The 16,646-nt window shown below is 44.1% G+C and overlaps 1 protein-coding gene across 14 annotated transcripts in view; it reads right to left on the reverse strand.

Annotated features, from left to right (window-relative positions):
• The window catches only part of TLN2 (talin 2), a 472,001-nt gene that overhangs the window by 20,498 nt on the left and 434,857 nt on the right, over window positions 1–16,646 (reverse strand). For all 14 annotated transcript variants that reach the window (XM_021094283.1, XM_021094275.1, XM_021094269.1 and 11 more), the window contains 3 exons: window positions 13,443–13,550; window positions 987–1,092; window positions 29–153 (listed from right to left, as the gene is read on the reverse strand). In XM_021094283.1, coding sequence (XP_020949942.1) covers window positions 29–153; window positions 987–1,092; window positions 13,443–13,550 — 339 coding nt within the window. The remainder of the gene's footprint in view (window positions 1–28; window positions 154–986; window positions 1,093–13,442; window positions 13,551–16,646) is intronic.

The following is a 16,646-nucleotide window of genomic DNA, read 5'->3' on the forward strand; positions in this document are numbered from 1 at the left end:
AGATAAGCAGCCATGCGGAGACACTCACTTTTGGTTTTGCTCTTGGCTTCAGTTGCTCTAACTTCTTAGCAGCAGCCTCAATGGATGCTGCGGCCCCCAGTAATTCTGTTTCTGCAATGACGGTTGGGTCTTCTGGGTCCACCCACTCTGTTCCTAAAATCAGTCCAAAGAGGGTCATTCTTGGTAGCTGCCGACTGCAGGGCTCTGGCTTCATTACAAACGACATCTGGATTTGCATGCAGGGGCACTCTCTAAGCCAACAGCCACAGTGGCCTCTGGGATCTTCTCTCCAGCTCTCGCCCAGAGCAGCTGGGGGGCAGGGGGGCACCTGTCTGATCCTGGTTTTCTCAATCAGTTGTGTAGTCAGCCCTACCCCAGAAGCAGTCAACAAGGATAGTTTTAATCATCAAGATCTCATGGACCAAGGCCAGCTTGCGCTTTACTCTGACATAACTTATTTAAGCATCCTCAGGAGACAAGACTATGCTGAGCACACAAAGATTTGCCCTTCTCTTCTTCTGGGAACTTATGGGGAACAGTCATTCACCACAACTCAAAGGGAAGTTGGTGAGAGAACCCCTCCCCAGTGAGTTGATTGCAAATATGTAATCATGAAGGGGTGTGCAAACAATGTACCCAGATGGCACCGTTTCCAAACATGAAGTGCATTATTTGAATAAGTATTCTGATGAATGAAAACAGATAAAAATGAATGGCAAGAGCCTTAAAAGAGAAGCGAGCAGTTCTAGATAGATTATGCCATTTAAGTAGAGCACTTGAAGCAAAGTCTAGAGAAAAGACTTCTTTCAGGAGGATGTTTCTTTTAAAGTCTAACTCTACTCCCACCTGCTTTTTACAAAAAGTTCCTCACTGTATTTCTTCTGATTGCATTTGCTAAGAAAGGGCCTCTGCTGGCTGCACATTCTCTCTGCCCAGTTCGCTGTACTGGACGGCCTCACAGGATAACATGGGAGACTCCAGCCTACCTTTCATGGCCTCTGCCGCCTGGATGAGCTCAGTCACGGCGCCCGCCACGCGCTTGGAGAAAGCAGCCAGCTGGTGCTTGAGTTCTGGGGTTGGTTTCTGAAGAATCTACGGGTAAAGAACAAGTCAAATACATGAGGAAGATGGCAGCTACTGTGACAGGAAGCCCACTCTTGCTGGTGGACACAGAGTTGGACATGCTGGTTTGAAGTTGCAACTCTGTCACCAAGTGACTTCAGAAACTTAGAGGGAAACAAGTAAGACTCACTGGCCTTTCAGTTTTCTCATGAGAAATGAAAAGTTGGGAGCTAAGATCATAAGGAAGGTGAAGTTCTTATTTGTCCTTTTATTTGTAGCCAAGCAAATACATGCACGTGAAAATTACCCAAGGTGTAAGAATGCTCTGAGTGAACACAAAAGCCAAGGCTTCGGTCAGCTGGTGCTTGTCACAAGAGAAAATGTGGTACCAGGAGAAACATGTGACTGAGGTTCAGTATGGGGGATGAAATCCTCACAAGAACAACTACCAACTCATAGGAGAGCTGTTCCTGAAAGAGCAATCCATTTCCAGGGTTCTGACTACAAGCTCTCCCAGGAGAAGTCCTGAGGATTTTACTTCTTTAAAAAGTAGTTTAAAATTTTTTTAAATTTGTTTTTTGCTTTTCATTTTTTATGGTGTTAAAAGATACTGGAGGGAGTTCCCATCATGGTTCAGGGGTTAACTAATCAGACTAGGAACCATGAGGTCGAGGGTTCAATCCCTGGTCTCGTGCAATGCGTTAAGGATCCGGCACTGCCGTGAGCTGTGGTGTGGGTCGAAGACGCGGCTTGGATCCCGAGTTGCTGTGTCTCTGGCATAGGCCGGCAGCTTCAGCTCTGATTAGACCCGTAGCCTGCGAACCTCCATATGCCGCAGGAGCAGCCCTAGAAAAGGCAAAAAGACCAAAAAAAAAAAAAGATACTGGAGGTCCTTCCATCCAAATTAAAGGACACCCCAGTTGATGTCTTCTCAAATTCATTCAAGGATGGAACTAAGAAACGGAATGAGAGCTCCTCACCATCCTCAACCATATGGACTTACACCTGCCTTACACTGTCTTATTCCTCCCTAATCTTGAAATTCCTCTTCCAACATGTTTTTCTGCATCTTTTACGCATGCTTCACAGGGGTCATCTTGAGGTTTAGAAGTGCTAAAACATTCAGGAGGACAGCATGATGGCTGTCTCTCTAAGGACGAGTTTGGAGCCTCTGAGTAGGGAACAAAGCATGGCTTTGGTATTGGACAAATCTGTGTTTCAAACATGGCTTTGGTGTTCCCACCGTGGCGTAGCAGGAATGAATCCAACTAGTAACCATAAGGTTGAGAGTTCGATCCCTGGCCTTGTTCAGTGGGTTAAGGATCTGGCATTGCCGTGAGCTGTGGTGTAGGTCACAAATGCAGCTCAGATCTGGCATTACTGTGGCTGTGGTGTAGGCCAGCAGCAATAGCTCCGATTAGACCCCTAGCCTGGGAACCTCCATATGCCGTAGGTGTGGCCTAAAATGACAAAAGACAAACCTGGCTTTACCTATTCCTGGTTTGTGGCACTGGGCAAATGACTGAACTCCTCAGAACCTGTTTTCTCATCTGTAAAACTGGGATAACGCCTACTCCTCAGGACTGGCATAAAAATCAAATGGAACAGAGAAGGATCTTGCAAAACACCTGGACCATGGCAGGCATTCATTAAATGTTAATTCCCTTCTTGGTGTCCCATACCCTTTTCACCTGGCCAGGTATTGTACTCTCTCAAGAGTCTGGAAAAGATGTCTTCTGGGAGAGTTCCCATTGTGGCTCAGTGGGTTAAGAACCCAACTAGTATCCATGGGGGTGTGGGTTTGATCCCTGGCCTCGCTCAGTGGGTTAAGGATCCGGCATTGCCATGAGCTGTGGTGTCAGTTGCAGATGCAGCTTGGATCCTGTGTTGCTGTGGCTGTGGCATAGGCTGGCAGCTGTAGCTCTGATTAGACCCCTTGCCTGGGAACTTCCACATGCTGTGGGTGCAGCAGAAGAAAGAGAGAGAGAGAAAGATGTCTTCTGGACCCCAACCCTGAGAGAGAACTTTGAGAGTAGCCTTGTTAAAAAAAAAAAACCTGGGGTTGGGGAAGGTTAATGGGGTTACACTTTGACCAGCTCAAGACATACCAGTGCATAGAAGACAGTATGTTATACACTTGAACTGATTAATCAAGGATTTTCAGCATCACTTCCCAGGCATCTATACCCTTCTTCCTCTGGTGATCTTCAAAATTTTCTATTTGCTACTGTTCTATGATTTTAGCTGCTCTGTTGTTCTCATTCTCCTACCCTAGGACCTAGCTACACATATTACCATGTAGATATTAACTCAGTACAAACCTGTGAATGAGTGAACAAATGAATGAATGAGCAAAAAAACAGACCAATACACTAATGAAGACAATTTCTAATATGATGGCATCCTCGACTAGTTCCAAAAAATGTACTAGAACCATGGAGAGGTAGAGAGAGGGGAGGGGTTAGGTGACTTTTATTTTTCTAACACGGCCAGTGTGGAGGCAATTGAATTAAATGTAGATTCTAGAATCAATGTTCCTCAGTAACTATGGTCCAGTTACTTGTCTTCTAAGGGTTAGTTTACTTATCTATTAAATGAGCGCAACAGTCCTTTTGTTATAGAAATGTGAAAAGATTGTATAAACCTGGGCTACTGATGGAATCAGTCAGATGTATGGTCTGGGCGCCTGAACTTTTAAAAGTTCTCCAGGTGGTCCTCATATGCAGCCAGAGTTATGAACCACTACTCTAGATCAAATGGGCATTTGCCACCACTTAACTGTAAAAAGCTTGTACTATATTTCTCTCAAACAATACATGTTGTAAGGCCACCAGGTGAATAGTGGTTATGGCTCAGGGACTAAAGAACTAAGGAATCCACAGATTTTGCTATTTAGTTTTTCTACAATGGTCAACACAAACATGAACAAGCAAGGAGTCAAAGATATGATGGGGGAGACTCGAAGTAAATGGTGCAAGACTGAATACTTTCCCCCTAGACCAAGAATAAGGTAAGGATATTTGTCCTTACGCTTCTATCAATATCATACTATGATTCCTAGCCAGTGCAATAAGACAAGAAAAAAAAAATGGCATGCAGATGGAAAGGGAGAAGTAAAATTGTCAACTGTCTTTGTTCAGAAATAACATGATGGGAATCTGAGGCTAGAAGATGAAAACTCTTGCATTTGGAGTGGATGGGCAATGAGATCCTGCTGTATAGCACAGGGAACTGTGTATCTAATCACATGTGATGGGACATGATGGAGGATAATGTGAGAAAAAGAATGTGACAGAAACTGACACAACATTGTAAATCAATCATAATAAAAAATAAAGAAACAACACGAATGTCTATGTAGACATTTCTAAAGCATTTGTATAAAAAAAAGCTAGAATGAGGTTAGCAAAGGACATAAGGTCAATATACAAACACCAATTATATTTCAATATATTAAAAGTAAAATAATTGAGAATTAATTTTTTTAAAAAGCAATAACATATATAAAGCATAAAAAATCATGAAATACCTAGTGTTAAATCTGACAACAGATATGCAAGATGTGAAAACTAGAAACTATAAACGTTGCTGAATATATTAAATAAATGGAGAGATACACCATTTTCATGGATTAGAAAACTACTAAGATAGCAATTATTTTCAAATCTCCCCATAATCTCAGTCAAAATCCCAACAGGCTTTTTTTTTTAAAGATACTTAGAAGATGATTCAAAAATGTATATAGGAATTCCCGTCATGGTTTAGCAGTTAACGAACCCAAATAGGATCCATGAGGATGTGGGTTTGATCCCTGGCCTTGATCAGTGGGTTAAGGATCCAGCGTTGCCATGAGCTGTGGTGTAGGTCGCAGATGCAGCTTGGATGTGGTGTTGCTGTGGCTGTGGCATAGGCCAGCAGCTGTAGCTCCATTTTGACCCCTAGCCTGAGAACCTTCATATGCCGTGGGTGGTGGCCCTAAAAAAACCCCAAAAATGTATACAAAATGAAAAGGACCTAGAACAGCTAAAACCATTTTGAAAAAGAACAAATCTGTATGTCTTAGAATATCTGATATCAAGAGTCATTATAAAGCTGCAGACAACATGATGCTATTACACACACATACAGATCCATGGAGCAGAAGAGTCCAGAGCTAGATTCACAGATATGGTCAACTGATTTTCATTAAAGGTTCTAAACCACCTTTAGTTCTATGAGGACAGGATAATTTTTTCAAAAAATGATGCTGGAACAATTGGATAGTCATATGTAAGAAAATGAACCTGACCCTTTCCCATATCATATGAATAGATGAAACTAGAAATGGAGTATAAAATGGAATGTAAGAATTAAAACTGTATAGAAAAAATATCCTTAGTAATCTTAGTTTCTTAAATAGGGGACAAAACACATAAATTATGCTTTAAACTTTAAGAAGCATGAACTCAAGTTTGTGCTCGAGAACTTAAAAACATTACGCTAAGTGAAAGAAGCCAATGGAAAAGCCCACATGCTGTAAAACTCTGTTTATATGAAATGTCCAGAACAGGCAATCCAAAGAGGCAGAAAGAGATTAGTGTTTGCCTTGGGCTAGGGGTGAGGGTGAAGGGAATGAGGCATGACTGCTAAGCGAGCGATGAGAATGGTCTAAAATTTTATTATAGTGATAGTCGCACAAGTGAAGACCAATGAATTGTATGCCTTAACTGGGTAAAATTTGTCATATGCCAGTCATATCTCAGTAAGCTTGTTAAGAAGAGGACCAACCAGGCAGGTAAATGAAAGACAAACAAGGAAGCTGGAAAGGGTAACAGAGTAAGTCGCCCCAAAACATGCTTCTTTGGCATATAGACTGTTTTGAGCAGATACAGGGGATGCTCTGCAAGCAGGAAGTTACCCTTACGAAAGGAAAATTTACATTTATAAAAGAAATCACCATTTGTAAGGCCGTCTCTGTCTCTACCAGGAAGAGAAGAGAAGGTTGACTCAAAGTCACAAGACAATCTTTTTTTTTTTTTTGCTTTTTGTCTTTTGGTCCAATTGGTGCCGTAGCCTCCAGTCTACTCAGAGCCATAGCAACTTGGGATCTGAGTCTGTGACCTACACCACAGCTCATGGCAACACCAGATCCTTAACCCACTGAGTGAGGCCAGGGATCAAACCTGCAACCTCATGGATCCTAGTAGGGATCATTAACTGCTGAGCCATGATGGGAACTTCACCAGACAATCTTATCAATGAGGAAGGCTCTGATTTATGTTATCCTTGTTAACTGCTTTCCCTCACCATCTCCCATAACCAGCCTCCCTCTACCACACCTTTCTTTTCTTTGCCTGAAGGTGGTATTTAAGTGGGTGGCTTAAGCCACCTTGGAAATTGCTCATTTTTCCCTCTGGGTATCTTCCATTTATCCATGAAGTACCATGTGAATGAACTTTTGTTTGTTTTTCTCTTATTAATCTGTCTTACTACCTGGGGTCTTAGGCAAGAACTCAGAAGGGTAGAGAGAAAATTATTTTTCCTCCTCCAGACTGGAATATAATCCTGAAAATAATTTGAGAAAATAATTTGCAAACAAACATTCAGTGCATCCTAATGTTTACTTTTTTAGAAGTAAGATATATTTTAGTTTTACTTTCATATTCAAGTTCTAGTTGCGCTTTTTTTCCCTTGGTTTTCTCAACTCTCTGCATTGCTGTCATTTTCTTTCTTTTTTTAATATACATTTGTCTCTTCCACCCAAGACACTGTTATGAAAATACAGCACCCGGAGTTCCCGTCGTGGCTCAGCAGTTAATGAACCCGATGAGCATCCCTGAGGATGCGGGTTCGATCCCTGACCTCCTCACTCAGTGAGTTAAGGATCCGGAGTTGCCGTGAGCTGTGGTGTAGACTGCAGAAGTGGCTCAGATCCTGCATTGCTATGGTTCTGGCATAGGCTGGTGGCTACAGCTCCGATTGGACCCCTAGCCTAGGAACCTCCATATGCCACGGGTGCGGCCCTAAAAAGACAAAAAAATTAATTAATTAATTAATTAAAAGAAAAAAGAAAAAACAACACCCTAAGAGAAACTATTTGCAGAAAATATATCTGACTAATGATAAAAATTCACATTTTAAGGCAAGAAAAGAAAAATTTAAAGATGAAACCTTTTCTCTACCCTTGGGCCTTTTCACCGCTCTAGTGTACACTGTGCATCTGCATTAACCAGATCTCCCTGACAGCAGAAATACCTGCTCAACCATAAAGATCAGCTTTCCTCCTTCTAATGCTAGTCATGGAATTCTTTAGAAGATAACATTCCTTTCTCAATCCTGTAAGGGTCAGGATGACCCGCCACTCGCCACTCGCCTTGTACATGCAAACATCTTTGGAGAACTTTATGTACAATGTCAATACATGATTTCCCTTAAAGATAGCAACTGAGGCAGAACAGACTGGTCAGAGGACCTGGGGAGATACTGGGCATCACCTAGTGGAAATTCTTAGCTTAACACTTACGCCCTTATTAACGTCACTAGCTATATTACCTGTATTCTGCCTGTTTTACAAGATCACTGTCTCCTAACTTATCAAATGTGTGATTGAGCCCCAGATAAATTAATTAGGTGACTTGAAACGATGGGCCAAATAAAGAGTTCCATGAGATCAATGGAAACCCTTTTTTAAAACCTCCTGAAAATATATAATTCTCTGAGGGCCAGTTCTGTCAATTTTCCCAGAGCACAGAGTCCCTCATGCTGATCTTTGCCCTGGAACATGTAACTCTAGATATGGGAAGAAACAACAAGAGGGAACCGTTTCCGGGACCATAACAGACTAGTAAGACAGGTCTTGGGCTGCGTTAACAGGGCTAGTCCAGTAGTAGCACACTGAGTGGCCTCTTAACAAAACCCTCGTCTGATGTGAGAACAAGCAGTCCTAGTGCCGTGGATGGAATTGGTCATAAAATGCCCTCTAAAGTTTGGTAGAAATTAACACTAAAAGGGAAGGGGTTGTAAAATAAAGGGTGTTGCCCACGATCCAGTTCTTTAAGAATCACTCATTACCCACTGTCGTCACTGCCCCGCCCTACAAAACACCCTGAACGAAATTCAGGGCAAAGATCAAGATGAGGGATTCTGCACCCTGGGAAAACTGAGAGAACTGGCCCTCAGAGAATTAGATATTTTCAGGAGGTTTTTTAAAAAAGGAGCCTGGATTCAGGCATCTCCCCATACTTAGAAGAGCACTAAAACCATTAACTGAGAGGCCTGTGCCTTGTGACAAGTAGCAACCTTCTCCCGACATTTGTGCTCAGTTGCACAAACCCCCTTGGCCAAAATCACATAGAGACAGACTCCTCACCTTATCTCTTCAAAACAGTTGTAAGGGTTCTTGGAGACACAGTCTCCCAGGTTATAATTCTCAGGTTGGATCAAATAAAATTTTTCATTTTTTAGATTGACTATTATTTTTTATCAACACAACAAAGAACTCACATCTAGAAAACATAAAGAACTCTATAACTTCAATAACAAGACAAAAACCCAGTAAAAATGTGCAAAAGATCTGAATAGACACTTCGTGTAAGACATACAGAAGCCAACAAGAACATAAAAAATACTCAAGGTTGTAAATTAAAACCACAACAAAATACTACCACATACCCACTAGAATGGCTAAAATTAAAAAGACGAACCATTCTTTTTTTTTCTTCCTTGGCATCGATCCTTTAGGCCAGGGATCGAATCCAAGCCAGAGCTGTGGCCTATGCCACAGCTGCAGCAATGCTGGATCCTTAACCCCCTAAGCCAGGCAAGGGATCAAACCAGTGCCTCCAAAGAGACAAGCTGGATCATTAACCCACTGCACCACAGTGGGAACTCCCCAGACTAAGCATTCTAAGTGCTCACAAGGACATGGAGAAATTGGAACTCTCATATACTGCTGATGAAAATAACCACTTTAAAGAAGAATTTTATAGTTCCCTAAGAAGTTAAAACTATACCTACCCTATAATGTAAATATTCTACTTCTAAGTATTTATCCAAGTTAAATGAACACAGATAAGCAGAAAGACCTTGCAGCTTTTATGTGTAACAGTCAAACCTGGAAACAAACCAAATGTCCATCAACAGGTGAAGAGATGAATAATTATGACATATCCCTACGATGGACTACTACTTAGCAATAAAAGGGGACAAATTATTGGTACACAGAACAGTGTGGATAGAGTTGAAAATAGTGATGCTGAGTGGAAGAAGCCAGCGAGTACACACGAGATGATTCCTTTTATATAAAAGTCTAGAAAATGCAAACAAATCTATAACAACAAAAAACACATCAGTGATTGCCTGCAAATTTTGAGGAGTAACGGATACATTCATTATTTCGATTGTGGTGATGCTTTCACAGATGTATTTAGATACTGATACTCAAGTTGTATACTCTAAATATGTGTTTATTGTGTGTTAGTTATGCCTCAACAAAGCTGAAACAAAAGTGAAGGGTGTGGTGGGGAGATTCACTTAAATCATCAGAATGGATTGAAGTGGTGAAGGATTTCTGGCTTTAAAATCAGAGCCTTGATGGAGTGAGAAAACCGCTTCTGTATATACTCTGGCTCTCAGAAAAGGAACAGCCCACAGTCAAGCACCCTATTTAGATAAGGCAGGAGCAACGGAGTTCTATTTTTATTCTGCAATTAAGTCAACATGATTTCTAATAGCAGGTAACAGACGGAACCCAATTAAAGTGCTGCTATTGGAAGCGAGGGTAATTTCAACCCTGTCAAAGATATCATATTGTGGGTAGGCAGCAATGTTGAACTGTGGTTGCTGCACAAGTGGCTGCCTCTTGCCCTGCAGTACAAATCCTTCATGACAAACCAGCCAATAGCAAATGCAAAAGGCCAACGTGGCTCAAATGGGCACACCCAAGTTCAAAGCCTCAAAACCAGCTCCCAGGGCAGAAAGGACAGGGCTCTGTCTAAATGAGACCCCATTGTTTGCTGACTGCTAACTAGATTCTAGAAAGAAAGGAAAACAGAGAGAAAGGGAGGGAGAGAGGGAGAAAAGAAGGAAGGAAGGAAGGAAGGAAGTTAGGAAGGAAGGAAAGAAAAGACAAGACAAGACAAGAAAAGAAAAGAAAGACAAGAAAAGAAGGAAGGAAGAAATCCCCCAGGGGGGTTTCCTGAACTGGAGTCTCCAAATTCCACAAGGATCTAGCCAGGCATTTGGAACCTCTGTTAAAAGTTTAAGGGACATTTCTCATTTGTGTGCTGATGTTTCTCGGGAGGGGGCAGGAAATGTGCTGGGCTTTCAGCTCAAGAGGGCCCAGGATCCACAAAAGCTAAGGAATCATGATAGGTAAAAGAAAAATGGAGAATAGAAGCAGTAAAGGATACAAAATTAATTATTATTGATACATTTCTTTAAAAAATAAGGTATGTACCAAATAGGACAAAACATTAATTAACAAAATTAATTATAGATGGTAGATACAAGAATGTTGATATGGTTTACTGATTTGTAAAATTTTTTTTTTTAAAGTAAAACTAAAATATACGAACCAGCCAAAAAAGGTGAAGAACCCTTGGCTCTAGAATATTTGAACTGAGCGAGGCTAAAGGAGCATAATTTTCCTGCATTTTCACGTGTCTAAATTTAAGAAAAGCAGCCACTAAACATGGCTAAACCTCCTCGTACCACCTGAAAGTGACCTCAGTTTATTCGCTTAAATTGCAGACACTTTCTCCAGACCGTAATTTCTATTTTTCTCTTTTCCCTTTTATAAAAATTATACAATTATCTGGTCTTTCATCAGCTTTCAGAAACCCTACTAATTCTCTTTGGTCAAATAAGACAAGAAGTCAGCTTTACAGTGATCCAGGAGGACCGTCCTAAGCGCTCCTGTTAGAGTTTCACTGCAGGTTGACTTTCTTTCCAGGAGGGCGATACTGCGGTCATCTGATGACATGTACTCTCGCAAAGACCAGTGACTGAGGAGGAGGGCAGGATAGGGTATGGGGCACAGGGGGTATGTGTGTATGTGTATGTGTATAAATCTTTACTATTTTTTATTTGCTTTTTAAATCATCATCCTCCAATCTTAGTACTCTTTTCATCTCCCCTAAAGGTAATTTCCACATAAATCTGAGGTCCTCTTTACACTGGCCACTTGGCTTTCATTGTCTAAGTTCCCTCAGAGGTGAACACAAGTATCCACGTTTGTGCATCTCCATGTCCCTCATTTCTTGGTGAGTCTCTTATCAGCTCTGTCCTAACAGTCACAGCTCACAGTGGTCTCGTTTGGTATTTTTATTGGAAAATACCCTTCAAAGAGTATGTGGAGGGTCTTTAAAGGGACAAAAATAAATATATGGATAAATACAAGATACAATTTCATGCTTGCTTCCTTGGACATCAGAACCATGAGCAGTGGTCACCATGAGAAGGCAAAGCATGCTTCTTGCAAAAGATGAGACAAATTTTGCATGTTGAGTAAAAGTTTTAATGTCACTTAGCTTTTCTTCCTATTAAGGCTTTCATTTTAGCACCAGTGTCCTTCACACCCTAAACCTCAAAACAACTATGGAGAAACAGGAGGTTTATATTTCTATCATAATTATGGGTTACAGTGACAATAGCTATACAGAAAGATGAAAAAAATTTCAGGTGGCAGGCTTTTAACAGACACATCAACCACCACATAATTGACCAAATGAGGTTGGTAAACACCCTAGGTTTCAGAGTCTGTTTCTTTGATAAATACCAGGAAGATACCAGGTAAATACTCGTGACAGAAATGAGTCAGGGAAACACCCCTGGCTGTGAAGTGAAATCGCTGGCTGGGTCCAGAAGAAGAAGGGCGTGACCCCTCCCCCTACTGCCAACCTCTGGCCCCACAATAAGCCTCCCGAACCACACGTGAGGTGGTGTCCCCCTACAATATGTGCCCTTCTTCTTGCTTCTGAAGAATCCACTGATGATCACTAGGGCTGATGTGCACCTGTGCTCTTGGTGAGCCATTCAGTGAGAATGTCACTGCATAGGGGACCACTGGCAGCAGCGTCTCTACCAAATCCATGAGGCTGGATGGAAAGGGGGCAGCAGCCCAGAAGGCATTCAGTGGAGTGAAGGTCTCTGGTTTCCCTTCTCTATACAAAGGCAGCTCAAACTGAGGAGAGGAGTTTCTGACCTGTGAGGAAGGGCAGGGGCCAGAACTGGTCTTGAGAAGTTTGCCCCAGGGGACAAGGCAAAGGGAACCCTTGTGGGGTCTCCTTGACCTCAAGCCACCTTTCACCCTTTCCTAGTGTCTGGGAGTCAGGCTCTGCATCTACCAGGGCGCCTCCTGTCTTTTCTCTGCTCCTCTCCTCGCACATTTCCATCTAGCTTTGTGGATGTGGCACAGATGCTGCTGCCAGTGATCCCCTACGCAGTGACATTCTCACTGAATGGCTCATCAAGAGCACAGGTGCGCAGAGGCCTGGACCTACAGACAACGGGTCAATAGTCAACACAGCACAGGTGCAGGCAGGGTGTCGGGGGGAAATATGGTTTAACCAAGACATGGAACTGAAGGAAAGGGGTGAAGAGAGGACCTCTCACATAAGCAATAGGATTCCAGCATCAAATAAACAAGACGAAAAAGAAAGCATGACAGAGAGACAAGGAGAAATGGGTGTGGGGGAGAACCCCACTTAGGAAGCTATGTGGGCGATGTTGCCAGAACCCTGCACCTCCCCTCAGCCAGGACCTACATCTTTCAGGAGGATTGCAATGAAGCACACAGCAAATGTGAGCTCAGCCAGAGCTCCTGGGTGTGCCTTCCATTCCAGCCTTCTTAACCCAGCTCCTCGTGGGTACAACAGGCTGGTGGGAAGCCATCAAAGGAAAGGAAGTGTCATTCTCACCGGGATTTAAACCACTTGCTTGAGCATTGGAGGATGTCATGAGAGGCCAGTAGGTTTCCTGCAGCACTGGTGATGCTTCTAACTTGTCACAGAGGCTGATCTGGCTCTTTCAGGAGCCTTCCTGGTCCTTGCGGGGTAGACCGGGGTTCTTCCTAGCAAGACCTCCTGGCCCTTTTACAGTGGTGACCACCTGCTTGGCCTCTCACTCTGCCTACCCACCTCTCTTCCCCGCTAGTCTTGCCTCTTTGGTGCAACGTGAGAGCCAGGCTCTCCTGGATTCGAAGTGCACCTCCCTCCAGGCTACACTTGGATCTCGTGTGCTGGAGCAGTGCCATCGATGCCAGAGGCTGTTTGGCTCAATCTAGTCCCAGCCTTGCAAGTGGAACCTGTGCAATGTTCTAAGAGGGGCTTTCCTGAGGAAGAGACTCTCTGCACCCGGATCAGCTCTTCCCCAGCTCCAGCCCAGCCCATGCCCTTCCTCACCACCAAGACGTGCTCCAGAAGGTCTAGATAGCCGAGGGTGCACTCTGTCCCGTACCGCAAGGCTCTGCTGCGCACCTCCTCGCTGACATCAGGGTGATAGGATGCTTGCTGGAGAGAGAAAAGAATGTCGACATCTTAAAATGGGAAGAGCCAGGTGGCAAGTGGACTAGGCGGCTGGGCGGCGGGGTGGGGGGGAGGGTCACCTGTCCAGCAGGGCTGTGCAGCCAGGGACCCAGAGGCAGGAGACCTGGATTCTGGAACTCCTTCTGCCTTACTTTGAGTGACAGAGGAGGGGTCCTCCCTCACGTTCTCCTGTGACCTCCCACCTGTCTCCACTGCAGGATCTCCAACGACATTTTGTGTCTTGCTGTTTCTGGTGCCCAGGGGCCAGACAGAAGCAAGTAAATCTGGCCCCTCTTTCCTTCCTTTCTCATTGCGCCTCCTCCCTCCCTATCTTTCAAGGAAAGGTAAGAAATTCCATATGCGCTAAAAAAACCAGGGCTTACAGCAGGAGGTGTACTGTCCCAGCCTCTGCCTGCCTCTCTCTAGCAATACAAAGTGTCCCAAAGACCCCTCTCTGTTCACAAGTCCCTGCTCCCTGCCTGACCACACTGCAGTAAGTCTCCCAACTGAACCACTGGCTCCTGGGAACCTACAGACAGCGAGCTTCCCAGTATCCTCAGAGGTGCCCCAAATAACTCATCTCACATGATACATGTCAAGATAAGCAAATGAGGACATATGTTAACACAGCATCTGGCCCTTTTTTCCTGTACTTGTGATCTGCTGACTTGAGTCATTCATGACCTATCACTTGAGCTGGCACACCCAGTCACGGGGCTGCCAATGAACTACAGAACATCCAGTTACATTTGAAATTCGAATGGACAATGAAAACCTGTAGTCTCCATCTGGGGTAGCCTGTTTTTTCTTTGCTTAGTCTGGCAACCTTCCCCATTTTGTCCTTCCTCTTCCTACAACCCCACTCTGGAAAGAACTGGAGGGGGCTTACAAGAATACAAAAAACAGAAAGGTGCAAAGAAATCACAAACAGAGACAAACACAAATCACACATTAGGATAAAAGTCAAGGCAGAAGGGGAAGAGTGATCTGCTGCTGTGCTCCTTCCAGTCGGTCCCTCTCCCTGGGACTGGGGGCCACTGAGCAGAGCACCTGGGAACACCTCCCTTTATCTCTTCCCACCCCGCACCCCAATGCAACCTAGAAGGAGTGGGGCTGACTTGAGTGGCCAGCATCTGTCATTTACGAGCCTGGTTTTACTCAGCTGAGTAATGGGGCCATGCCTTTAACCGCTCCTATGTTTTAATCAGTCTTGCTCCCTTGTGTCTCCCAGTGTGGGAACAGAGCCTATGTCTGGTGTGATGAGACCACGTGGGGAAGACAAGGGCTGGGGCATTCCTCAATGTCACCTGCAGTAGATAACTGCACCCGCACCGAGAGCTATGCAGGGCCTGATGGTGACTGCTGGCTCGCCACTGCCACTGGCTTTAACCTTTGGGAGGGCAATCTAGCAACAATTAGAATGGCAAACCATTTGACCCACTAATTTTGGGGGGAGTCTTGACTAAGGATATTATCCAAAGCAGAGAAAAAACAGACATGCCCAAAGATGTTCACTGCAGTCAAGTTGACGATTAAAAAAAAAAAAATGCTGACAATCTAAATATCTGATGTAAGGGAGAAAGTATACTCATTAACAGAGTATTTTGTGGTCATTAAAGAGTCAGTTACAATGACTTACAGTAACACAGAAATAGTCATATAACATTACTTATAACTGGACATATTCAATTGTATCTGATGTAGACACATGCACATGAAAGTAAGACCAGAAATGAATAGTGGAATTAACTTAGGGTCTAGGGAAGTCTGTGCCCCACTGGAGCAATCAGTGTAATCCTCCCTGTCTTATGAGTCCGTACCTGTCCTGCTGCACCTCCATCTCATTCCTGGCTGCTCTGCCCCAGGGGCGCTGCTCACCTGTGGCCACATGGCCACGTGCTTGGCACAGAAAGGCTCCTTCTTAACCCACCACTCGGCCTCCCTGGTTTTTATACACTCTTATTGCACCCCCTTTCTGGTAAACTGCCTCATTTCCTTTCTGCAAAGGTATGGGGAATACAGGAGAGCAAAGGGAATATAAGTGTCAGGAAGCCCTTGGGTCTCGGTAGTGACACCTGCCATCAAGTCTGGTGTTAGTGTGTGAAGTTCTGGCTGTTCTTTTGTTCCTTAAAATCAGGATGGCCTGATTCAGGCTGGGCCATGGCACCCATACTCTAACCCTTAACCTCCTCCCCTGAAAACAAGGGAGTGTTGTAAAGAACGAGACCTGAAAATTGGAGCTGCCTTCCATTTCTATCTTAGTCTGTTCCATTTCCCCCTTTTGTGCAATGACATGGAGATAAAAGTACATGCACTCATCAAACACAGTGACCGTGAGCTCTAGGGTTGGGAGGCCACAGGCAGCTGAAAGACACTGGCCCTGAACTCAGAAGACATACTTTCAGGTCTGGTTCTGATTGTAAATAGCTCTGTGACCTTGGTCTCACCACCTCATCTCTCTAAGCCTGTTTCATCATCCGCCAAATTAGGAGAATTCCCAAAACTCTTCCCATCTAGGATCTAGTGACAGAATACACAGACCAGCCTGTCCCAAACCCCGAGGTGCCCTGCAGTTACACCAGGATGGCATTCAGGCCATATCTTGCTGGGTAAATACCGTTCTGATTGAGGCTGTAACCCCTTTGCGAGTCATCACCTCTGCAGGGGTGGATTCCATTGAGTACATCAAAACTATACTGTGGCCTCGGGTGAGTCTAAACTCCCTGGCCCAGCACCACAAGGTCCTCATGACAGTGGCACTGCCTTCTTGCCACCCTCTTCTCCTCCCTGCTGACTGTTATTCCCCACACTCTACCCTCTGCCACACATGGAAAAACAAGAAATGTGGTGCTATTTCCCGCCAAACCTTTGCACACCCATCCCTTTAGCCTGGCTGCCTCACCGTCCCTCTACCCAACAGCAGCCAGCCTGTCTTACCCCTGCTGAGGAACAGAGAAGCCATCACTGGACCTTGCATAGCTTTCCCTACAACTCATTCCCCCCCCAAAGGAGGGCCTTGTTCCTGAGGACCTCAAGCTCACCAGCTGCTTTTCCTCTTCTTGATTCAGCAACACCTAATCA

This window comes from Sus scrofa, chromosome 1, assembly GCF_000003025.6.
Source record: "Sus scrofa isolate TJ Tabasco breed Duroc chromosome 1, Sscrofa11.1, whole genome shotgun sequence".
NCBI classification, from domain to species: Eukaryota; Metazoa; Chordata; class Mammalia; order Artiodactyla; family Suidae; genus Sus; species Sus scrofa.